The 22,369-nt window shown below is 49.4% G+C and overlaps 2 protein-coding genes across 2 annotated transcripts; both read right to left on the bottom strand.

Moving 5' to 3' along the window:
• Positions 1–1,371: 1,371 nt before the first annotated feature.
• HSPB6 (heat shock protein family B (small) member 6) lies at positions 1,372–8,830 on the bottom strand. Its single transcript, XM_082273255.1, has 3 exons — positions 8,614–8,830; positions 3,843–3,965; positions 1,372–2,108 (listed from the first exon to the last, which is right to left on the bottom strand). Exons 1-3 carry the CDS (start codon positions 8,806–8,808, stop codon positions 1,929–1,931), a joined length of 498 nt encoding a protein of 165 aa, XP_082129381.1. The 5' UTR covers positions 8,809–8,830; the 3' UTR covers positions 1,372–1,928.
• Positions 8,831–19,597: 10,767 nt separating this feature from the next.
• PSENEN (presenilin enhancer, gamma-secretase subunit) lies at positions 19,598–21,712 on the bottom strand. Its single transcript, XM_082274478.1, has 3 exons — positions 21,588–21,712; positions 21,111–21,215; positions 19,598–19,912 (listed from the first exon to the last, which is right to left on the bottom strand). The coding sequence occupies exons 1-3, from the start codon at positions 21,646–21,648 to the stop codon at positions 19,773–19,775; spliced, it is 306 nt and encodes a 101-aa protein (XP_082130604.1). The 5' UTR covers positions 21,649–21,712; the 3' UTR covers positions 19,598–19,772.
• Positions 21,713–22,369: the final 657 nt, after the last annotated feature.

Genomic DNA, 22,369 nt, shown 5'->3' with positions numbered 1-22,369 from the left:
AAAGTTCTGTGGAAGCCCCGGAAATGGAGATGATGTACCAGTACGTGATTTTGCACTGAAGGGCTGCCCTGCTGCAGTATATGTACATAGGGCGGTCCAGAAGCGGTTAAAGTGGCAGCAGTAAAAACTACCTGAATTTGCTGCACATTTTAGTAAAGTTACAGACAGTGGCCAAATACATCCCTTTAAGTAGGCGCAGGTAGTTCTTAAGCAAACTGCTGCTAGAAAAGTGGTGTTAGCGCCATTTTGAATTCCCCTGTGTGCGTTTCTGAACCTACCGTGCAGCCAGGCCCCAAATAAATACTGTAGCCGTACTACCGCTATCCATCCCATAATGCACTGTGTGTGTCTTGCACTATAAAAAAAAAAGCAAACTGAACATGAAAATTACTTTTATTAACTATCCCAGTTAGTTTCCATTACATAAGTATTTGTTCCTCAGCATGAGGGAGAGATTTTTTCACAGATCCAGATTCTTTATATCAGCAGACAATGGGGGATCACTTTCAGAAAGCGACCCCGATATCCTCACATGTTAGAACACAAACAGTAAAAGTTCTGCAACAGCTTTCACAAGAAAAATAAATGTTTTCTCAGCTTCAGGTGATGTTGTTGGCTTGCAATCTTTAGACACTTCTTTGACTTTTTCCTTCAGATTCCTCCTGTGCTTCTCAGCCATGTCTGTCTATCCTGTTTCTTGCTTCAGCCATTTTAGTGATTTTTTTCTTTTCATAAACAATATGGAATATCATTTTTAGCAACCATTGGGAAGTTAAATGATTAATTGCACTTTTCTTTCCCCCAGTAGGCTGCTTCTATTAAATGCTAATGAACTTGTATAACTAGTCCGCATTTAAAAAGAAAGTGATATTGGCAGGAAATGGAGGGAGGCAAACAAGTGAAGCAACCAGTGTTCTGGGATAGGACACTGATCTGCTATCTGGATACAGCAGAGTCACTTTCAGAAAGCCTTTTTTAGCAACCATTGGGAAGTTAAATGATTAATTGCACTTTTCTTTCCCCCAGTAGGCTGCTTCTATTAAATGCTAATGAACTTGTATAACTAGTCCGCATTTAAAAAGAAAGTGATATTGGCAGGAAATGGAGGGAGGCAAGCAAGTGAAGCAACCAGTGTTCTGGGATAGGACACTGATCTGCTCTCTGGATAGAGCAGAGCCCTTTGAGGTGGCATCATATCCTAGGATAATGGCAGTAAATAGAAAATATGTACGAATATACAAAGATGCAAGGTGAGGGGGGAGTAAATGTTGTAGAACCTGTACAAGCCAAGGAATTGCATTCTACATTTATGTAAGAGCTGAAATGCTTACCCACCCTGGAGAAAATGCTGCACCTAGCTCTCCTCAGAGCTGGTCATTTGACCAAAGGCTAGGTTTTTGGTCATGTGATCTCTGGTGACAAGGAGGAAAAGTCAATCTAAACTATGAGCCTCTGCTTCATAAGTGATGAAAGGCCTTTGCTTCTGGTCGCATGCTCCAGCACTGTAGGGAGTCGGAAGCACCATTTTCTCTAGTTAAAGTAAACATTTCAGCCCCTCTATGACTCAGCAAGAATGTTAGCAAAGCTTGAAACTTGAAAAAGTGGAGTTGTTCTTTAAGATGGCAAGAGAAACAATGAATTAAAGAGAACCTGTCAGAACGACTGTTACCTGGTGCAGCTGCGGTTATAGAGGTGTGCGCATGCCCTGGAACTAGCATCGGACCATGCCAGCGTCCACACCTTATCTGTACCAGGTCACAGCTGTACTGACAGGTACACTTAAAGGAATTCTCATGCTAGTGGGTTAAATGAGGCCTCAGCAGACATAGTAGGATTTAGGATCCTTCCCCAGCAGTTGTCATTTTAGGAGGCCCTTTGTCAAAAATGGCGGACAAGGGGCACAGACGGTGCAATCAGCTTCTGGTTTCTCATTTCTCCTGCCTTGCAATTGGAATACTCCTCTCTTCAGTCTTGGCCGTATCTACGACCGGCGCTTGGATGGAGAGCAGTCCGTCGGCGGCCAGTGCTGAAGTGATGGAGGCCGGATTCACCGTTGAAGGGAACTTGTATCGGCGGTGAAACTCGCGGGAGATGAAGCCGTGTTCATCCTGGAAAATACAGAAAATGGTTTGGGTCTTATATGATCAATATACCGGCTCCTTTCCAGAGTCTCAAACTAGGATTTACCTACAGCAGAGCTAAACTAAGCAATGTAAGCCACACTACTCCAGGTGACAGAACAGCAATGGGCCAAAATTGATCGGCCTTCAAGGATCCTTGTTGTTGAACATACAAAAGGTCCAGGCCAAGAAAATGTCCTTCATTGCCAGATATAACCCCACCCCTGATGGCTTAGTCTTTAACTAAGCCCATATAGCAGTGCAAATGTGGTGGAGTTACATCACTGACATGTTTCCCTTGCTATATGGGCTTTGTCTCCTGAACTTCTGACAGGGGTCTTCAAACTATGGCCCTCCAGTTGTTCAGAAACTACAATTCCCATCATGCCTAGTCATGTCTGTGAATGTTAGGGTTTTACAATGCCTCATGGGATGTGTAGTTCCTCAACAGCTGGAGGGCCGTAGTTTGAGGATCCCTGCTCTATGACTAAGCCCCTATAGCAGAAGAAAAATGTCAGTGGTGGAGGTACCACCAGATGTAACTCCACCCCTGAGGGGCTTAATCCCCCAGACTCCTATGACTAAGACTGTATCGCTGGTAAAACATGTCGGTGGTGGCTTTACATCACTGACTTATTTCACCCGCTATACAGGCTTAGTGCCCTAGACTTCTATGACTAAGCCCATATAACAGACAAATCATGACAGTGGAGTTACCACCAGATGTAACTCCACCCCTGACTAAACCCATGTAGCAGGCAAAACATGTCAGTGCTGGAGTTACATCACTGATAAGTCCTGTGTCTAGCCCTTATAGCAGAACGGCCGACATTGGGCCCGTGTCTATGCCAGCCGGTCCGACTGAAGCCGGCTTCTGTTGGACGAGAATGCTGGAAAGCCAGCAGCACTCCGGCTCCCTATCAGCGGCAATAGCTGAGAGGGCTGATTCGAGTTTTCTGCCCCTGTCAGAACACAACAGCTCAGAGGGATACATCACTGTCCTAACTGATTGTTAGTTCAGTGGCTCTGACCGGAGCCGAGTTCAACCCAAAAACAACAAAAAAGTGTGTACCAGGCTTAAGCCTCTATAGCAGGCGAAACGTGTCAGTGGTTGAGCTACCACTAGATGTAACCCCACCCCCGAAGGGCTTAGTCCCCCCAAACTTCTATGACTAAGCCCTAAACTCCTATGACTAAGGCATAACGTGAGAGTGGTAGTGTTGCATCACTGACATGTTTCGCCTGCTTTATAGGCTTAATCGCCTATACTCCTTTCACTGAGCCTGTATAGCAGGTAAAACTTGTCAGTGGTGGTGCCCGCTATACAGGCTTAGTCATAGGAGTCCCCCTCGGGAGAACGTGGGGTTACACGTTTTGCTTGCTATACAAGCTTAGCCATAGGAGTATACAGGAGGTGACTAAGCCCATAAAGCGGGCGAAACATGTCAATGATGTAACTCCACCGCTAACATGTTTTGCCTGCCACACAGGCTTAGTCATAGGAATCTAGGGGACTAAGCTTCTCAGGGGTGGGGTTTCATCTGAAAGGCATCTGAGTGACCTGCTCTGGTGTTAATAAAGCTTTTTGATATTCAGGATCAAAACAGAGCAGTGTGCGCATGGACCAGAGTATGCTCAGAGCTAGGCTAAGGGGAGTTTTGCCAAGTTGAAACTTTTTAGCCAATGGCTGTTCCTCTGTGTGTTGTAAAATATCCCAGTTACCGGTCTCTCCTCGTGCTTGGCGTGCACCTCCACATAGTCTCCAACAACTTTGACTGTCAGCTCTTCGGGGGAGAAATGTTTGACATCCAGCAGTACAGAGAACAGGTCTTTATCCAGCTTCACCTATATGGAGACAAAGGACATTGGTTGTGATCTGCACAGGTCTGACTCTTCTGACCCAACCATTCTATTTCCTCTTTTCTAATGAATCATCCCAACAGAACTCTCAAACAAGGCACTAATATGGAAGCTGGCAAGTGGCTGTAAGGGTCAGTGATCTCTAGCAGTCACATGTAACATATCTCCAGTCTCTGACAGTCACCTCTGGCATATCCTCCGACTGACCACAGCTGCAGTCTCTGACCATCTTCTGGATGTTTCTTCAAAGTTTGTGGCCTATATTGTCACTTTCCCCATTTGTATGGAGAGAATATGGCCTGGGGGCACACTAAAGAGATTGTTGGAATAAGAAAAGCCCAATTGGGAACAGTAATGATAACCACCAGCAGGTGTCTGGGCCAGCAATAACCCCCAGCAAGTGTAAGAGCCAGGAATGATAACATCCAGTATAATGGTGTGAATACACGATTAGAATATCGCCCGATCATTCAACCACCGACTTTTGAAAAAGTATTTGTCGGTCGAAAACGTTGCTAACATACACGGTCCGAATATCGCCCGACCGTTGCCCGCCGACCATCGAAACAGTGTTCCTCGGTCCTCATGAGTGATGAGGTTATACAGATTTAAACTGAACAACCTCAACACCAACGTATAGAAAATCGTTCATTCGCAAACGAGATGACAACATTTTTCGGGTTTTTCAAACGGTATTTTTCGTTCACAATATCGATATCGCTCATTGATGGCTGGGCATTAACGAGTAGAATATCGGCCGATCGCTCGCTGAACGGAAATTTTCGGCCGATTTTCTTATCGTGTATTCCAGCCATTAGTCAGGGCCAGCAATATCTCCCAGCACAACATAATAATTAACCGCCGGCACTGCACAATAATTACCCTCCAGCAGAGCACAATAGTAAAAACCCAAGCATGGCCCAATTATAAACTCCCAGCACTGCACAATAATGAATTCCTAACTTGGCACAATAATAAACCCCCAGCATGACACAGAAACTCCTAGCACAGCAAAGTAGTAAACCCCCAGGAATGTGCATTATTAGCCCCCAGGACTACACAATAATTAACATCACATAACCTCCAAGGGTATAGCTGTCAGTGTGCCCCCTTTATTGTCAAACTTAAAACAAAGTGTATTTTATTGAGTGAAAAGGTCAGTATGTAGTAAGTACAGTCAGTAAGCAGTGAGGACAGTCAGTAAGCAGTGAGGATAGTCAGCGAGCAGTAAGCAGTGAGGACAAGCAGTATGCAGTGAGGGACTGTCAGTGAGTAGGGATGACAGTCAGTGAGTAGTAAGCAGTAAGGACAGTCAGTAAGCAGTGAGGAAAGTCAGTAAGCAGTGAGGACAGTCAGTATGCAGTGAGAACAGTCAGCGAGCAGTAAGGACAGTCAGTATGCAGTGAGGACAGTCAGTGAGCAATATGCAGTAAGGGCAGTCAGTGAGCAGTATGCAGTGTGGACAGTCAGTATGTAGTGTGGACAGTCAGTGAGCAGTGAGGACAGTCAGTATGCAGTGAGGACAGTCAGTGAGCAGTAAGCAGTGAGGACAAGCAGTATGCGGTGAGGGACTGTCAGTGAGTAGGGAGGACAGTCAGTGAGCAGTATGCAGTGAGGACAGTCAGTAAGCAGTGAGGACAGTCAGTATGCAGTGAGAACAGTCAGCGAGCAGTAAGGACAGTCAGTATGCAGTGAGGACAGTCAGTGAGCAATATGCAGTGAGGGCAGTCAGTGAGCAGTATGCAGTGAGGACAGTCAGTGAGCAGTAAGCAGTGAATACAGTCAGTATGCAGTGAGGACAGTCAGTGAGCAGAATGCAGTGAGGACAGTCAGTATGCAGTGAGGACAGTCAGTAAGCAGTGAGGACAGTATGCAGTGAACAGTATGCAGTGAGGACAGTCAGTGAGCAGTAAGCAGTGAGGACAGTCAGTGAGCAGTAAGCAGTGAGGACAGTCAGTGAGCAGCATGCAGCGAGGAGAGTCAGTAAGCAGTGAGGACAGTCAGTATGCAGTGAGGACAGTCAGTGAGCAGTATGCAGTGAGCACATTCAGTATGCAGTGAGGACAGTCAGTGAGCAGTATGCAGTGAGTACAGTCAGTAAGCAGTGAGGACAGTCAGTATGCAGTAAGGACAAGCAGTGAGCAGTATGTGGTGAGGGACTGTCAGTGAGTAGGGAGGACAGTCAGTGAGCAGTATGCAGTGAGGACAATCAGTATGCAGTGAGGACAGTCAGTGAGCAGTATGCAGTGAGGACAATCAGTATGCAGTGAGAACAGTCAGTGTGCAGTGAGGACGGTCAGTGAGCAGTATGCAGTGAGGACAGGCAGTATGCAGTGAGGACAGTCAGTGAGCAGTATGCAGTGAGGACAGGCAGTGAGTAGTAAGCAGTGAGAACAGTCAGTATGCAGTGAGGACAGTCAGTGAGCAGTGAGGACAGTCAGTGAGCAGTGAGGACAGTCAGTATGCAGTGAGGACAGTCAGTGAGCAGTGAGGACAGTCAGTGAGCAGTGAGGACAGTCAGTATGCAGTGAGGACAGTCAGTGAGCAGTATGCAGTGAGGACAGTCAGTGAGCAGTATGCAGTGAGGACAGTCAGTGAGCAGTGAGGACAGTCAGTGAGCAGTGAGGACAGTCAGTGAGCAGTATGCAGTGAGGACAGGCAGTGAGTAGTAAGCAGTGAGAACAGTCAGTATGCAGTGAGGACAGTCAGTGAGCAGTGAGGACAGTCAGTATGCAGTGAGGACAGTCAGTGAGCAGTGAGGACAGTCAGTAAGCAGTAAGGACAGTCAGTATGCAGTAAAGACAGTCAGTGAGCAGTATGCAGTGAGGACAATCAGTATGCAGTGAGGACAGTCAGTGAGCAGTATGCAGTGAGGACAATCAGTATGCAGTGAGAACAGTCAGTGTGCAGTGAGGACGGTCAGTGAGCAGTATGCAGTGAGGACAGGCAGTATGCAGTGAGGACAGTCAGTGAGCAGTGAGGACAGTCAATGAGCAGTATGAAGTGAGAACAGTCAGTGAGCAGTAAGCAGTGAGAACAGTCAGTATGCAGTGAGGACAGTCAGTGAGCAGTAAGGACAGTCAGTATGCAGTGAGGACAGTCAGTGAGCAGTAAGCAGTGAGGACAGTCAGTGAGCAGTATGCAGTGAGGACAGTCAGTATGCAGTGAGGACAGTCAGTGAGCAGTGAGGACAGTCAGTATGCAGTGAGGACAGTCAGTGAGCAGTGAGGACAGTCAGTATGCAGTGAGGACAGTCAGTAAGCAGTAAGGAAAGTCAGTATGCAGTGAGGACAGTCAGTAAGCAGTGAGGACAGTCAGTATGCAGTAAGGACAGTCAGTGAGCAGTATGCAGTGAGGACAATCAGTATGCAGTGAGGACAGTCAGTGAGCAGTATGCAGTGAGGACAATCAGTATGCAGTGAGAACAGTCAGTGTGCAGTGAGGACGGTCAGTGAGCAGTATGCAGTGAGGACAGGCAGTATGCAGTGAGGACAGTCAGTGAGCAGTGAGGACAGTCAATGAGCAGTATGCAGTGAGAACAGTCAGTGAGCAGTAAGCAGTGAGAACAGTCAGTATGCAGTGAGGACAGTCAGTGAGCAGTAAGGACAGTCAGTATGCAGTGAGGACAGTCAGTGAGCAGTATGCAGTGAGGACAGTCAGTGAGCAGTATGCAGTGAGGACAGTCAGTATGCAGTGAGGACAGTCAGTGAGCAGTGAGGACAGTCAGTATGCAGTGAGGACAGTCAGTATGCAGTGAGGACAGTCAGTGAGCAGTGAGGACAGTCAGTATGCAGTGAGGACAGTCAGTGAGCAGTAAGCAGTGAGGACAGTCAGTGAGCAGTATGCAGTGAGGACAGTCAGTATGCAGTGAGGACAGTCAGTGAGCAGTGAGGACAGTCAGTATGCAGTGAGGACAGTCAGTATGCAGTGAGGACAGTCAGTGAGCAGTGAGGACATTCAGTATGCAGTGAGGACAGTCAGTATGCAGTGAGGACAGTCAGTAAGCAGTAAGGACAGTCAGTAAGCAGTGAGGACAGTCAGTATGCAGTGAGGACAGTCAGTGAGCAGTGAGGACAGTCAGTATGCAGTGAGGACAGTCAGTGAGCAGTGAGGACAGTCAGTATGCAGTGAGGACAGCCAGTAAGCAGTATGCAGTGAGGACAGTCAGTATGCAGTGAGGACAGTCAGTGAGCAGTATGCAGTGAGGACAGTCAATGTGTCCATGTCCCTGTTAGGTAGATTCATCCCCCCAATACCATTTGACCACACCCTACATTATAATAATGTCCTCCCCCACAGAACCCCTTTCACACTAGACCACTCCCCCTGTACAATCAGAATCTTTTAGGTGTGATTGAAAAATCTGATCTCGCTGGCTCTGAGCAAATTCTACAATAATGCTCTCCATGGCAGTGAGGTTGTACAATCAGGACCGTGATGTGGAATATTAAAAAGAAAAACAGTGAATGTGACTTTCACTGATCATTCACTGGGGGTGAATCATTTATAATACATGCGCCAGAAAGGTTCACCTGCATTGAATGTTTGGTAAATGTCAGATTCGCAGTTCTATAACTCCACCCCTAAGTGGGTCTTTCCCATGGGACTGTTATTGCCCCCCCCCCCTTCATACCTCGGACAGTCCGGTCTCTGGCTGGGGCACACTGGGTACACGCATGTAATACGGATTCATGCCCAGGGGCATCTGGGAGAACAAATCTGATTCCAGGATTCCTTCACCGAACCTCTGACCCAGGATACGGTTGGGGAAGAGCGGCGGGGCCAGGACCGGGCGCCGCATCCAAGGGTGGTGAATTGTAATATCCATGCTGCAGGGAGGATGTGGGCACAGACTGGGAGTCTCTGAGCTCCACTCCTTATATACAGAGCGCCCCCCCCCCCCCATAGACAGAACACTCTAGAATTGGCTGCAGTTCTGACACTTCCAAGGGGGGGGGGGGTGGACGTCGTCCAGATCTGTACAGTATAAATAGATGAACTGACAATGACTGAGCAATTCAGAGATCGCAGAGTATAAACTATTCCTGCCTGATGGGGGGGTACACTAAAATAATTAAAGCTGGCCTCCAGCCTTCCCTTCAGTCTCATACATTCTCCTCTCCTGGCTTACTCTGATTTCACTGCACACTGTGAGCTTTTCACATTAGAACCTGCAGCAAGTCCGAAAGAATCCGCCTCATTTCCTGTCTGGAGGACATCCGGCATTATCTAGCCCTTTCCTCCCCAATCTGACTGGCCCTGGCCCCACCCCTTTCATTGGATTTCAGTTCTTTCAACCCTGGAGGGAGAGCATTACAGGTAAGTGTTACATGCAAACAAACGCAGCCTGCCTAGGAACACCCTCCAGACTGACACCCACCCATCAAGGCATTTTGATTAGGAATCAACCGATTATCGGCAAAGCCGATCTGCACTTTCCCCGATATATTGGAATCGGCCCCTGAGGTGACCGATATTTCGGAAAGTGCTTGTACCGGAGTGATACCTGCAGCTAGAGGCATCACCCCGGTACCGGCATCCATAGCCGATGGTCGGCTGTCTTGTAATGACAACGGATGCGGCTGAGAAGCCACTCGGCTGTCATTACAAGGAGCAGGAGGGGACGTCCCCCCCCCCTCCTACCGCCGCCTTCCGCGGCTCACTTGGGTCTCCCGCCCCACCAAAAGACCCGGGCAACCAGCTTGCACGGCCGCCGAAGGACCGATCAAAGCCGCATTCGGCTCTGGTCGGGTCTCCATGTAAAAACCCGGAAGTGCTGTCATGACATCACTTCCGGGTACTCGGCGCCAGATTAAAAAAAATGACAGTATTCAAAACAGCCAAACTTGGCATTTTGAATACTTTTCAGTGCAGAGGAGGGGCTTGGGGTCTTTTAGACAAGAGTACCTGCGTGGGGGGATGGACTCACTGGATGAACACAGAGATCCGTGTTCCTAAATAGCAGGATCACAAGATTACTGTGTTCTTTTTTTTATCTCTTAGAAAATAATGAAGATCCCTGTGTTCATCTGTGACAGAACGGCCGTCTGCCTTGTTTACATAGACAGACCGCCATGCCGTCTCTCTGGGGAGCAATCTCGGGTGGCCAGCGGACGCGATCCGCTGTTTGGCTCCCCCCTCTGGCTATTGCAAGAAACAAGGTACAGGTACGTTGTTTCGTGCAATAGAGCTGACCTGCCACAGTGTTGGAGGTCGGCAAGTGATAAAGAGCCAACAGTTACAGTTTGTAATATAAAGAGAGTCAGTACACTTCCAGTACAAGATAAGAGAGCCAGTGCTGTATTTTGGCCTAGGCCAACAAGGCCCAGGCCTAGGGCGGCACTTTGCAGGGGGGCAGCAAAAAATTTGCCCCCCTCTACCTTGGACTCTATTGGCCACTGGTTGCTAGAGCTGCCTCTCTCACCCCCCTCTCTCTCATTTACCCCCTCTCTATCACCCCCTCCTCTCTCTCATCCCCTTCTCTCTCTTTCTCTCACCCCTTTCTCTCTCTCATCCCCCCTCTCTCTCTCTCTCACCCCCTCTCATCCCCTCTCTCTCTCACCCCCCCTCTCTCTCTCATCCCCCTCTCTCAACCCACTTTCTCTCACCCCCTCTCTCTATCATCCCCCCTCTCTCTCATCCCCTCTCTCTCTCACTCTTTGATTATCCCCCCCCCCTCTCTCTTTCATTCCCTCCTCTCTCTCCCCCTCTCTCTCTTATACCCCCCCTCTCTCCCTCCCTCCATCACCCAGCCCTCCTCTCTCTCTTCCTCCCTCACCCTTATCTCTCTCCCACCCCCTCTCACCCCCCCCCCTCTCATGAGATCTCAGGGGTTCATGGGACTTGTAGGCCTTCAACTTTGGAGGGAGTCACATACGTTAAAAAAGGAGTGGGGCAAATTTACATAGGGGGGGGAGCAGGGCGCCAAATTTTAGTCTTGCCTAGGGCAGCACAAAACCAAAATACACCGCTGAAGAGAGCTAGGGGGGCCCTGTTTCTGAGAGCTTACAATCTAAAAGGGATACATGGCCACACCCCCTAAGGGGGCGGCGTAAACCTATTCACTCATAGTTTGTTTATGCCGAGAATGACGCTGGGGTGACAATGTTGGTGTCACTCTACATCTTGGTGGACTGTCCTTCCCTGGAGAAGATCGGGAGAGGAAGGGGAACCTGCCTGTGACTTGATTGGCCAGAAATGTTTAGGAAAAAGGTAAATATACCAAAACTCACTCTGTGGGGTGCCCCTGGGGGGTCATAAGTTGGGGATGCCCAGAGCAAGGAGTTGGGTACAGATTTGGAAGGCCGGTGTTCACTGGCTTGCAGGACATTCTGAAACTTGTAGTTCCACAGCAGCCGATTAACCCTTTTCTCTCCAGAAGCAGCAGCATAGCACTCTGCTCTCCGGCAGTCACCATAGCTTTCCTGACCTTTGACATTGTTTGCATGCTTTGCTGTCCGATATCATCACAGTCACCCGACCCCTTGGGAAATGTCTCCGGTTATATATAGCCAGACGCCTGTGGCCGGTCATTTTTCCAGAACTGTCACAATGTTTTGACAGGGAAAACAAACAGATCTCCTATACCTTCAGGAGGGGGCGCTATATTTGGTAACTGGTATCTGTCCCCCTGTGGATGGTGGTGGCGGTGGGGGGGAGGATTTTGCTAATCCACAGTAACCTGACCACCCTGAATTTATAGCAGGTGAGTCAGCTGGGATGTGGGCAGTGCCACAGGCAAGGGGAGGGGTCCAAATGCCAGAGAGGGACACTTAGGCCTGTCCGGTACAGAGGATTTGCTAAAAGCTACAAGCTGTACAGATTTTAAAAGCTGGCCTGCAGTTGACAACAATGACCGAAAAGTGTCACTTTGTAATTTTGAGTTCCAGTGGCTTTGCCTAGGTTGAGTGAGATGATGTCATAATTGTTCTGCAGGCAGAAGGAAGCATTTTCTAAGCCCCCCCCCCCTCTCCCGCTCCCCCTACAATGAGAGGCTGTAATTTTGCAGCAAGAGGCTGCAGGAGGGGCTGGTGTTCAACCTGCAGCCCTTCAACTGTTGTGGAACTACAGGTCCCATCACGCCTTTGCCTTTGGGAACCAAGTCCCATCATGCCTTTACCTTTGGGAGCCAAGTTCCATCATGCCTTTGGGATCCAAGTCCCATCATGCCTTTGGGAGCCAAGTCCCATCATGCCTTTGGGAGCCAAGTCCCATCATGCCTTTGGGAGCCAAGTCCCATCATGCCTTTGCCTTTGGGAGCCAAGTCCCATCATGACTCTGCCTTTGGGAGCCAAGTTCCATCACGCTTTTGCCTTTGGGAGCCAAGTCCCATCACGCTTTTGCCTTTGGGAGCCAAGTCCCATCACGCCTTTGCCTTTGGGAGCCAAGTCCCATCACGCCTTTGCCTTTGGGAGCCAAGTCCCATCACGCCTTTGCCTTTGGGAGCCAAGTCCCATCACGCCTTTGCCTTTGGGAGCCAAGTCCCATCACGCCTTTGCCTTTGGGAGCCAAGTCCCATCACGCCTTTGCCTTTGGGAGCCAAGTCCCATCGTGCCTTTACCTTTGGGAGCCAAGTCCCATCATGCCTTTACCTTTGGGAGCCAAGTCCCATCATGCCTTTGGGAGCCAAGTTCCATCATGCCCCTGCCTTCGGGAGCCAAGTTCCATCATGCCTTTTCCTTTAGGGGCCAAGTCCCATCGTGACTCTGCCTTTGGGAGCCAAGTTCCATCATGCCTCTGCCTTTGGGAGCCAAGTCCCATCATGCCTCTGCCTTTGGGAGCCAAGTTCCATCATGCCTTTGCCTTCGGGAGCCAAGTTCCATCATGCATTTTCCTTTGGGAGCCAAGTCCCATCACGCCTTTGCCTTTGGGAGCCAAGTCCCATCATGCCTTTGGGAGCCAAATTCCATCATGCCTCTGCCTTTGGGAGCCAAGTCCCATCATGCCTTTGGGAGCCAAATTCCATCATGCCTCTGCCTTTGGGAGCCAAGTCCCATCATGCCTCTGCCTTTGGGAGCCAAGTCCCATCATGCCTTTGCCTTCGGGAGCCAAGTTCCATCATGCATTTTCCTTTGGGAGCCAAGTGCCATCATGCCTTTGGGAGCCAAGTCTCATCATGCCTTTGCCTTTGGGAGCCAAGTCCCATCATGCCTTTGGGAGCCAAATTCCATCATGCCTCTGCCTTTGGGAGCCAAGTCCCATCATGCCTCTGCCTTTGGAAGCCAAGTCCCATCATGCCTTTGGGAGCCAAGTCCCATCATGCCTTTGCCTTTGGGAGCCAAGTCCCATCTGCCTTTGGGAGCCAAGTTCCATCATGCCTCTGCCTTTGGGAGCCAAGTCCCATCATGCCTCTGCCTTTGGGAGCCAAGTTCCATCATGCCTTTGCCTTCGGGAGCCAAGTTCCATCATGCATTTTCCTTTGGGAGCCAAGTCCCTTCACGCCTTTGCCTTTGGGAGCCAAGTCCCATCATGCCTTTGGGAGCCAAATTCCATCACGCCTCTGCCTTTGGGAGCCAAGTCCCATCATGCCTCTGCCTTTGGGAGCCAAGTCCCATCATGCCTCTGCCTTCGGGAGCCAAGTTCCATCATGCATTTTCCTTTGGGAGCCAAGTGCCATCATGCCTTTGGGAGCCAAGTCTCATCATGCCTTTGCCTTTGGGAGCCAAGTCCCATCATGCCTTTGGGAGCCAAATTCCATCATGCCTCTGCCTTTGGGAGCCAAGTCCCATCATGCCTCTGCCTTTGGGAGCCAAGTCCCATCATGCCTTTGGGAGCCAAGTCCCATCATGCCTTTGCCTTTGGGAGCCAAGTCCCATCATGCCTTTGGGAGCCAAGTCCCATCATGCCTCTGCCTTTGGGAGCCAAGTCCCATCATGCCTTTGGGAGCCAAGTCCCATCATGCCTTTGGGAGTCATGCTTGCAATGCCTCATGGGAATTTTCATGGGTGCTGTAGTTCCACAACAGCTGGAGGGCACCAGGTTTTACATGATTGTTTCATCCCTGAACTGGCATCTCATTTTAGGAAGAAGATGGTGACCCTGGATGATGCCCGGACAAAGGTGGTGCCATCCTTTCTGTTGAGTAAATCTTTGAATTGCCATTTTAGATTCATCGATTTTTCTTGGAACTATTTTAGGCAAAGCTGTACCTGTTTAATTTTCATCACTGCTAGAGGCAGATAGGGAACTAGGGGAACGATTTAGTCATGTGACACCTGTAAACTAGGGACGCAGCAAAAGAAAATTTTGACACCTTCACTCGCTGATCCCTGACAGATAGGCAGATAAGTGGTTCAGGCTTAGCTCTGACTTTTCTGATACTTGTTCCGGAAACACTGAAGCCATGATGACAGCCTGGCGATCAGCATTTTCAGCAGTGTCAGTCCCCCTCTAAATTACTTAGAGGAGTGACCAATGAACATGAGAGATTCAGACCTGCCCAGCTATGGTATGCAGAGAAGGAGATGTGGCCAGAGGTGCAATTATTTTGAATTCTTCCACCTGTGATGACTGTGAGAGGCAAAGGACAGCGCGGTTCTGTCCCGGGACGAGTGTAATGTTACAGGGGTGAAGGGTGGAAGCAGATGGTGTATAGTAACAGTCCTGGAATGACAGTGCAGTCTGCGATGAGACCAGTGACTCAGGATGACGGCCATGTCTCAGAATAGATCCCCAATCCCGTCCTCATTCCAGGAGCCTAGAGACCTCAAACACACACAGGGCGAAGAATGACTGACTGGACGCAGTGTACTGTGCAAAGAGTTCAACAATTCCGGAACCCTGTGAGCTCCTCAACAGGTCCTATAACAGGTGAGGACCCCACAGGGTTCCTGATATGTAGGATCAGCCTAGTGCCATCCATATAACATTCAAGTACCTCACAGGCTTCCGGATATGTAGAATCAGCTGAGCTCCATCTAGTGCATTGCGAAAGTATTCAGCCCCCTTGAACTTTGAGCTTTTTGCCACATTTCAGGCTTCAAACATAAAGATATATAAAACTGTAATTTTTTGTGAAGAATCAACAACAAGTGGGACACAATCATGAAGTGGAACGAAATTTATTGGATATTTTAAACTTTTTTAACAAATACAAAAACTGAAAAATTGGGCGTACAAAATTTTTCAGCCCCCTTAACCACTTAAGCCCTGGAAGATTTTACCCTCTTCCTGACCAGGGTTTTTTTTGCGATTTCTTACTGCTTGACTTTAACGGACAATTGCGCGGTCGTGCGATGCTGTACCTAAATGAATTTGACGTCCTTTTTTTCCCACAAACAGAGCTTTCTTTTGGTGGTATTTGAACACCTGTGCGATTTTTACTTTTTGCGCTATAAACAAAAAAAGAGCATCAATTTTGCAAAAATAACCATATTTTTCACATTTTTTTATCTGAAATTCCCCCAAAAAAATGTAAAAATCTAAATTTTTTTAACATTTTTGGCCAATTTGTTTTTTGCTACCTATGTTTGGTAAAAAAAAAAAAAAAAAAAAAAAAAAAAAAAAAATCGCAAAAAGTGTATTTTGATTGGTTTGCGCAAAAGTTATTGCGTTTACTAACTAAGGGAACGATTTATGTCATTTTTGGTGGGTTTTTTTTTTACGCGTAATGGCGACGATCTGCGATTTTTTTTGCGGTACTGCGACATTGCAGCGGACAGATCGGACCCTTGACTGACATTTTTTACACTTTTGGGGTTACCAGTGACATTACTGCAGTATTCAGTGCTATACATATGCACTGTTACCGCAAAATGACACTGATAGTGAAGGGGTTAACTTTATTTGAGAGGGAGGGGTGGTGTGTGTCCCTAGGGGCGTGATTCTTACTGTGATTGGCTGTGGCTTGAGCTGTAGGAACAGTGATCAACGGTCCTACATAGTAGAACCGTATGATCACTATTCCTACACAGGGGAGAATGACAGGCGGCTTGTTTACATCAGCCGCCTGCCTTTCTCCCTCTGCACTGACGATCGGCGAGTGACCAGCGGACATCGGGTCCTCCGGACACACTCATGGACTGGCTGGGGAACGACGAGTGACAGGCTAGTCACTTTGCCTGGCCGGGGCTGACTGCCGACGTATATCGTCGTGCGGTGGTCGGCAACCGGTTAAGTTAATACTTTGTAGCGCCACCTTTTGCTGCAATTACAGCTGTAAGTCGCTTGGGGTATGTCTCTATCAGTTTTGCACATCGAGAGACTGAAATTTTTGCCCATTCCTCCTTGCAAAACAGCTCGAGCTCAGTGAGGTTGGATGGAGAGCGTTTGTGAACAGCAGTTTTCAGTTCTTTCCACAGATTTTCGATTGGATTCAGGTCTGGACTTTGACTTGGCCATTCTAACACCTGGATATGTTTATTTGTGAACCATTCCATTGTAGATTTTGCTTTATGTTTTGGATCATTGTCTTGTTGGAAGACAAATCTCCGTCCCAGTCTCAGGTCTTTTGCAGACTCCATCAGGTTTTCTTCCAGAATGGTCCTGTATTTGGCTCCATCCATCTTCCCATCAATTTTAACCATCTTCCCTGTCCCTGCTGAAGAAAAGCAGGCCCAAACCATGATGCTGCCACCACCATGTGTGACAGTGGGGATGGTGTGTTCAGGGTGATGAGCTGTGTTACTTTTATGCCAAACATAACGTTTTGCATTGTTGCCAAAAAGTTGGATTTTGGTTTCATCTGACCAGAGCTCCTTCTTCCACATGTTTGGTGTCTCCCAGGTGGCTTGTGGCAAACTTTAAACGACACTTTTTATGGATATCTTTAAGAAATGGCTTTCTTCTTGCCACTCTTCCATAAAGGGCAGATTTGTGCAGTATACGACTGATTGTTGTCCTATGGACAGAGTCTCCCACCTCAGCTGTAGATCTCTGCAGTTCATCCAGAGTGATCATGGGCCTCTTGGCTGCATCTCTGATCAGTCTTCTCCTTGTATGAGCTGAAAGTTTAGAGGGACGGCCAGGTCTTCGTAGATTTGCAGTGGTCTCATACTCCTTCCATTTCAATATTATCGCTTGCACAGTGCTCCTTGGGATGTTTAAAGCTTGGGAAATCTTTTTGTATCCAAATCCGACTTTAAACTTCTCCACAACAGTATCTCGGACCTGCCTGGTGTGTTCCTTGTTCTTCATGATGCTCTCTGCGCTTTAAATGGACCTCTAAGACTATCACAGTGCAGGTGCATTTATACGGAGACTTGATTACACACAGGGGGATTCTATTTATCATCATTAGTCATTTAGGTCAACATTGGATCATTCAGAGATCCTCACTGAACTTCTGGAGAGAGTTTGCTGCACTGAAAGTAAAGGGGCTGAATAATTTTGCCCGCCTAATTTTTCCATTTTCTATTTGTTAACAAAGTTTGAAATATCCAATAAATTTCATTCCACTTCATGATTGTGTCCCACTTGTTGATTCTTCACAAAAAATTGCAGTTTTATATCTTTATGTTTGAAGCCTGAAATGTGGCAAAAGGTCAAAAAGTTCAGGGGGCCGAATACTTTCGCAATGCACTGTACATAACAGGTAAGGAGCGCACAGAGGTCATGATATGTAGGATCAGCTCAGCTCCATTCATGTAACAGGTGAGAACCTCACAAGGTTCCTGATATATGGATGAAGCAGAGCTGACTCTACATATCAGGAACCCTCTGAGGTCCTCAAATGTTATATGGATGGAGCCCTGGGAAGAACCCTTTGAGGTCATCAAATGTTTTATGTTTTTGAGAACATTTCTGTGACTTCTTGTGTGGTCACCGGATCAGGAAGTGAAGGAAAATCTCCTGCCATGACCAAATTAAAAAAAAAAAAAAAAAACAATTTTATTGTATATGGCTTCCCCCTAAACATGGCTGTACTGGGGGTCTCTGGTCACCCTCTTCCTTCATTGCATACATGTTAACCACTTTATGCCCGCACTATAGTTAAAAGACGGTTACAGCGCGGGCTTAAATTGCTGGGAGGGCATCAGGGGGTCTTCAAACTATGGCCCTCCAGTTGTTCGGGAACTACAACTCCCATCATGCCTGTGAATGTCAAGAGTTTTACAATGCCTCATGGGATGTGTAGTTCTGCAACAGCTGGAGGGCCGTAGTTTGAAGATCCCTACATGGACGTCCTCCATTACTCATGCTGCCCGCACACCCCCTGCGGCATGTGCTTGGTGTGCTCTGTGATCACCGAGTCCTTGGGATCCCGGCCCTTTACCACGTGATCAGCGGTCAGCCAATGACAGCTGATCACATGATGTAAACAGAAGCCGCTAAAAAATAAAGCTGATTACCGGCTTCTGTATAAGGGACAGCGATCCCACTCAGTAAACACAAGTACCCACCAGTGCCACCTACTAGTGGCCACTAGTACCGCTAACCAGTGCCTTCTATCAGTGCTGCCACTTAGTGCCACCTACTAGTGGCCACTAGTACCGCTAACCAGTGCCTTCTATCAGTGCTGCCACTCATTGCCACCTACTAGTGGCCACTAGTACCGCTAACCAGTGCCTTCTATCAGTGCTGCCACTTAGTTCCACCTACTAGTGGCCACTAGTACCGCCACTCAGTGCCCATCAGTGCCACCTACTAGTGGCCACTAGTACCGCTAACCAGTGCCGCCACTCAGTGCCCATCAGTGCCACCTACTAGTTGCCACTAGTTGCCACTAGTACCGCTAACCAGTGCCTTCTATCAGTGCTGCCACTCATTGCCACCTACTAGTGGCCACTAGTACCGCTAACCAGTGCCTTCTGTCAGTGCTGCCACTCAGTGCCACCTACTAGTGGCCACTAGTACCGCTAACCAGTGCCTTCTATCAGTGCTGCCACTCATTGCCACCTACTAGTGGCCACTAGTACCGCTAACCAGTGCCTTCTATCAGTGCTGCCACTCAGTGCCACCTACTAGTGGCCACTAGTACCGCTAACCAGTGCCTTCTATCAGTGCTGCCACTCAGTGCCACCTACTAGTGGCCACTAGTACCGCCACTCAGTGCCCATCAGTGCCACCTACTAGTGGCCACTAGTACCGCTAACCAGTGCAGCCACTCAGTGCCACCTACTAGTTGCCACTAGTACCGCTAACCAGTGCCTTCTATCAGTGCTGCCACTCATTGCCACCTACTAGTGGCCACTAGTACCGCTAACCAGTGCCTTCTATCAGTGCTGCCACTCAGTGCCACCTACTAGTGGCCACTAGTACCGCTAACCAGTGCCTTCTATCAGTGCTGCCACTCAGTGCCACCTACTAGTGGCCACTAGTACCGCTAACCAGTGCCTTCTATCACCCTCAGGGCACAGTGACGGGTGGTCTTGTGCCCCTGATATTTTCCAGCACTCCTCTGTGGGAGCTGAGGCTTTCGACTTTCCCCCCCCCCCTTCCTAAAACACTTGGGTGGTTGGCCACTCAGAGCAATGCATTCTGGGTAGAAGGAGAGGCGGTCACATGGTCCCCCATACCCTGAAGTACTCGGTATCTCAGCGGAAGAAGAGAAAGGGGGAGTTGTGTTGTGGGAGGGTTTTGTCACCTTCTCCTGAATGGCCCAAAAACCATTGGATGAATCGGTTTCCATCTCCGATGTGTGGATAGAAGACGTTTGCTGCTAGAAAAGAGTGACCAGAGTGACTCATGAAGTCCTTTATTTCATATCAACAATCCAGCCCCCCCCCCGAGGTGAGGTCATTAGTCCAGGTATTGGTCGCAGTGTTATTAGTGTCGGCCCTCGGGGGCAGGGAGCGCATTAATGCTGGTGGAGGGAAGGTGGTCCCGTTTGGAAGGTCGCAGTCGCCCCGTCAATCAGGGGATGCCCAGAGGGATTGTGAAGGACAGGTAGTCGCCGGTCGCCCCCCAGCCGGCTCGATGGGTTTGGTAGATGCTGATCCAGGTGGTCAGGATCACAACCCACACAAAGAGGCCGAACGCCGATCGCTTCACATCTGCGGGAGGAAACAAGATTTGTAATTCTGTTCAGCCAGTCTCGTGATTTCCTCTTCAAATATAGCTATGCTGATCGTGTGATTGGCTATACGCTGCATGGCTTGTTGATGAGGGCCCCGCCCCCACAATACTATTATAGACTATATGGAAATTGTAATGGGGGCCCTGTGTAAGCTCTATCCCTGGGAGCGAGGAAAGGGGGTCCTGTGTAAGCTCTATCTCCGGGAGAGAGGAAAGGGGGGTCCTGTGTAAGCTCTATCCATGAGTGCAAGGAAAGGGGGCCCTGTGTAAGCTCTATCACCGGGAGAGAGGAAAGGGGGTCCTGTGTAAGCTCTATCACCGGGAGCGAGGAAAGGGGCCCCTGTGTATGCTCTATGACTGGGAGCGAGGAAAGGGGGTCTTGTGTATGCTCTATCACCGGGAGAGAGGAAAAGAGGTCCTGTGTAAGCTCTATCCCCGGGAGCAAGGAAAGGGGGTCCTGTGTAAGCTCTATCCCCGGGAGCAAGGAAAGGGGGTCCTGTGTAAGCTCTATCCCCGGGAGCAAGGAAAGGGGGTCCTGTGTAAGCTCTATCCCCGGGAGCGAGGAAAGGAGGTCCTTTGTATGCTCTATCCCCGGAAGCGAGGAAAGGGGGCCCTGTGTAAGCTCTATTCCGGGAGAGAGGAAAGGGGCCTTGTGTATGCTCTATCCATGAGTGCGAGGAAAGGGGCCCTGTGTAAGCTCTATCTCTAGGAGTGAGGAAAGGGAGCCCTGTGTATGCTCTATCCCTGAGTGCAAGGAAAGGGGGTCCTGTGTAAGCTCTATTCATGAGTGCGAGGAAAGGGGGCCCTGTGTATGCTCTATCCATGAGTACGAGGAAAGGGGGCCCTGTGTAAGCTCTATCCATGAGTACGAGGACAGGGGGCCCTGTGTATGCTCTATCCATGAGTGCAAGGAAAGGGGACCCTGTGTAAAATCTATCCCTGAGTGCAAGGAAAGGGGACCCTGTGTAAGCTCTATCCCTGGGAGCGAGGAAAGGGGGCCCTGTGTAAGCTCTACTCCTGGGTGTGAGGAAAGGGGGGCCATGTGTAAGCTCTATTCCTGAGAGCGAGGAGAACCTGTTCCTCTGCCATGCAGGGGATGCGGATAGTCACTCCGGGGGTTAAATATCCATTCTATGTACAGGCCCTGCCCCCCCTCCACCCACATCTGGAACTCACAGCTCTGTATCTGAGGTTGCTCGGTGTAGGCCGGCTTGAAGAAAGCTTCCTTGAAGAACCAGAGAACATTCACCAACCAGAGGAAAGGCAGCAATGCGAATCCACCTGCAAAAAGAGATTCATTGTGTGACACAGAGCCGGGCTGAGGGGTAGGCAGTACAGGTGGCCGCCTTGGGTGCTTCAGCAGAAGGGGGCATAAAAAGGGCAGACATCTCAAATTCCATGTTATATTTACAACAGCTGGCGCAATATCAGACGCGCCCCCCCCCCCACATGGCTGCTGACCTCTGAAATACAGACTTGCTGCCCCTAGAAACACATACAAGTTACTCCCTGACTGCTGCAAATATTCAACTCACATTTGCTCCCTCTTGCCGGGTAGAGAACGGCTGTCAGGTGACAATCTGCAACCCATTCAAGAGACAGCATGCCCGGAAGACTCCACAAACAGGTGACACCTCCCCCCCCGAAACTCACCCAGATAATACTTCCGGCACAGCTGCAGCTTCTCCTCATTGGGGACTCGTTCCAGGTTCATGGTGACCAGCAGGAGGCGGCAGGATATGGAGGACACAACAGGGGGAGGAAATTCACTGGACGGACCGGGCTGTGGGAGGAAAAGCAACAATGAGAGTCATGGGATCTGAAAGCTTCTCTTCCAACCCAACAAGGCTGAAAACTGTCCCCACCCCCTCCTAAAAACTGTCCCCACCCCCTCCTAATACCTATACTGTCTAACCTGTGTAAGAAAGATGTATATACCCATTCCCAGCCTGCTCCAGTCTGGTCATGTGATCTCCTGTATCAGCCAGTGGCAGCTGCAGGGGAGAGTGATCACAACAGCTGGTAATGCCCGGGAGCGGTGATTTCACTCATAAGCTCCCATAGACCATCCCTCCTCTTTCCTGCAGCCACTGCTGACTGACACAGGGGAGCCGGATCACATGACCGGAGCAGGCAGGGGACGTGGGAGCCGGATCGCGCGACCGAAGCAGGCAGGGGACGTGGGATCAAGCGACCGAAGCAGGCAGGGGGGGCGGGATCAAGCGACCGAAGCAGGCAGGGGGGGGGCGGGATCAAGCGACCGAAGCAGGCAGGGGGGGGGCGGGATCAAGCGACCGAAGCAGGCAGGGGGGGGGGGCGGGATCAAGCGACCGAAGCAGGCAGGGGGGGGGGCGGGATCAAGCGACCGAAGCAGGCGGGGGGGGCGGGATCAAGCGACCTGAGCAGAACACAAGCAGGCAGGGGAGTGGCATCAC

Source organism: Pelophylax lessonae, assembly GCF_965119305.1.
Source record: "Pelophylax lessonae genome assembly, chromosome: 12".
NCBI lineage: Eukaryota > Metazoa > Chordata > Amphibia > Anura > Ranidae > Pelophylax > Pelophylax lessonae.
This window is presented reverse-complemented; position numbering and strand designations above follow the sequence as displayed.

Bases quoted from the DNA above. Each gene is read 5' to 3' on its own strand.
- HSPB6 (XM_082273255.1), bottom strand. From the start codon at position 8,808: ATGGATATTACAATTCACCACCCTTGGATGCGGCGCCCGGTCCTGGCC. The intron at 3,966-8,613 runs GTATGAAGGGGG...GTCTCCATATAG, and splicing joins CAGAGACCGGACTGTCCGAG to GTGAAGCTGGATAAAGACCT. The intron at 2,109-3,842 runs GTAACTGGGATA...TGTATTTTCCAG, and splicing joins CCAAGCACGAGGAGAGACCG to GATGAACACGGCTTCATCTC.
- PSENEN (XM_082274478.1), bottom strand. From the start codon at position 21,648: ATGAACCTGGAACGAGTCCCCAATGAGGAGAAGCTGCAGCTGTGCCGG. The intron at 21,216-21,587 runs GTGAGTTTCGGG...CTCTTTTTGCAG, and splicing joins GTGCCGGAAGTATTATCTGG to GTGGATTCGCATTGCTGCCT. The intron at 19,913-21,110 runs GTGAGTTCCAGA...TTCCTCCCGCAG, and splicing joins GCAACCTCAGATACAGAGCT to ATGTGAAGCGATCGGCGTTC.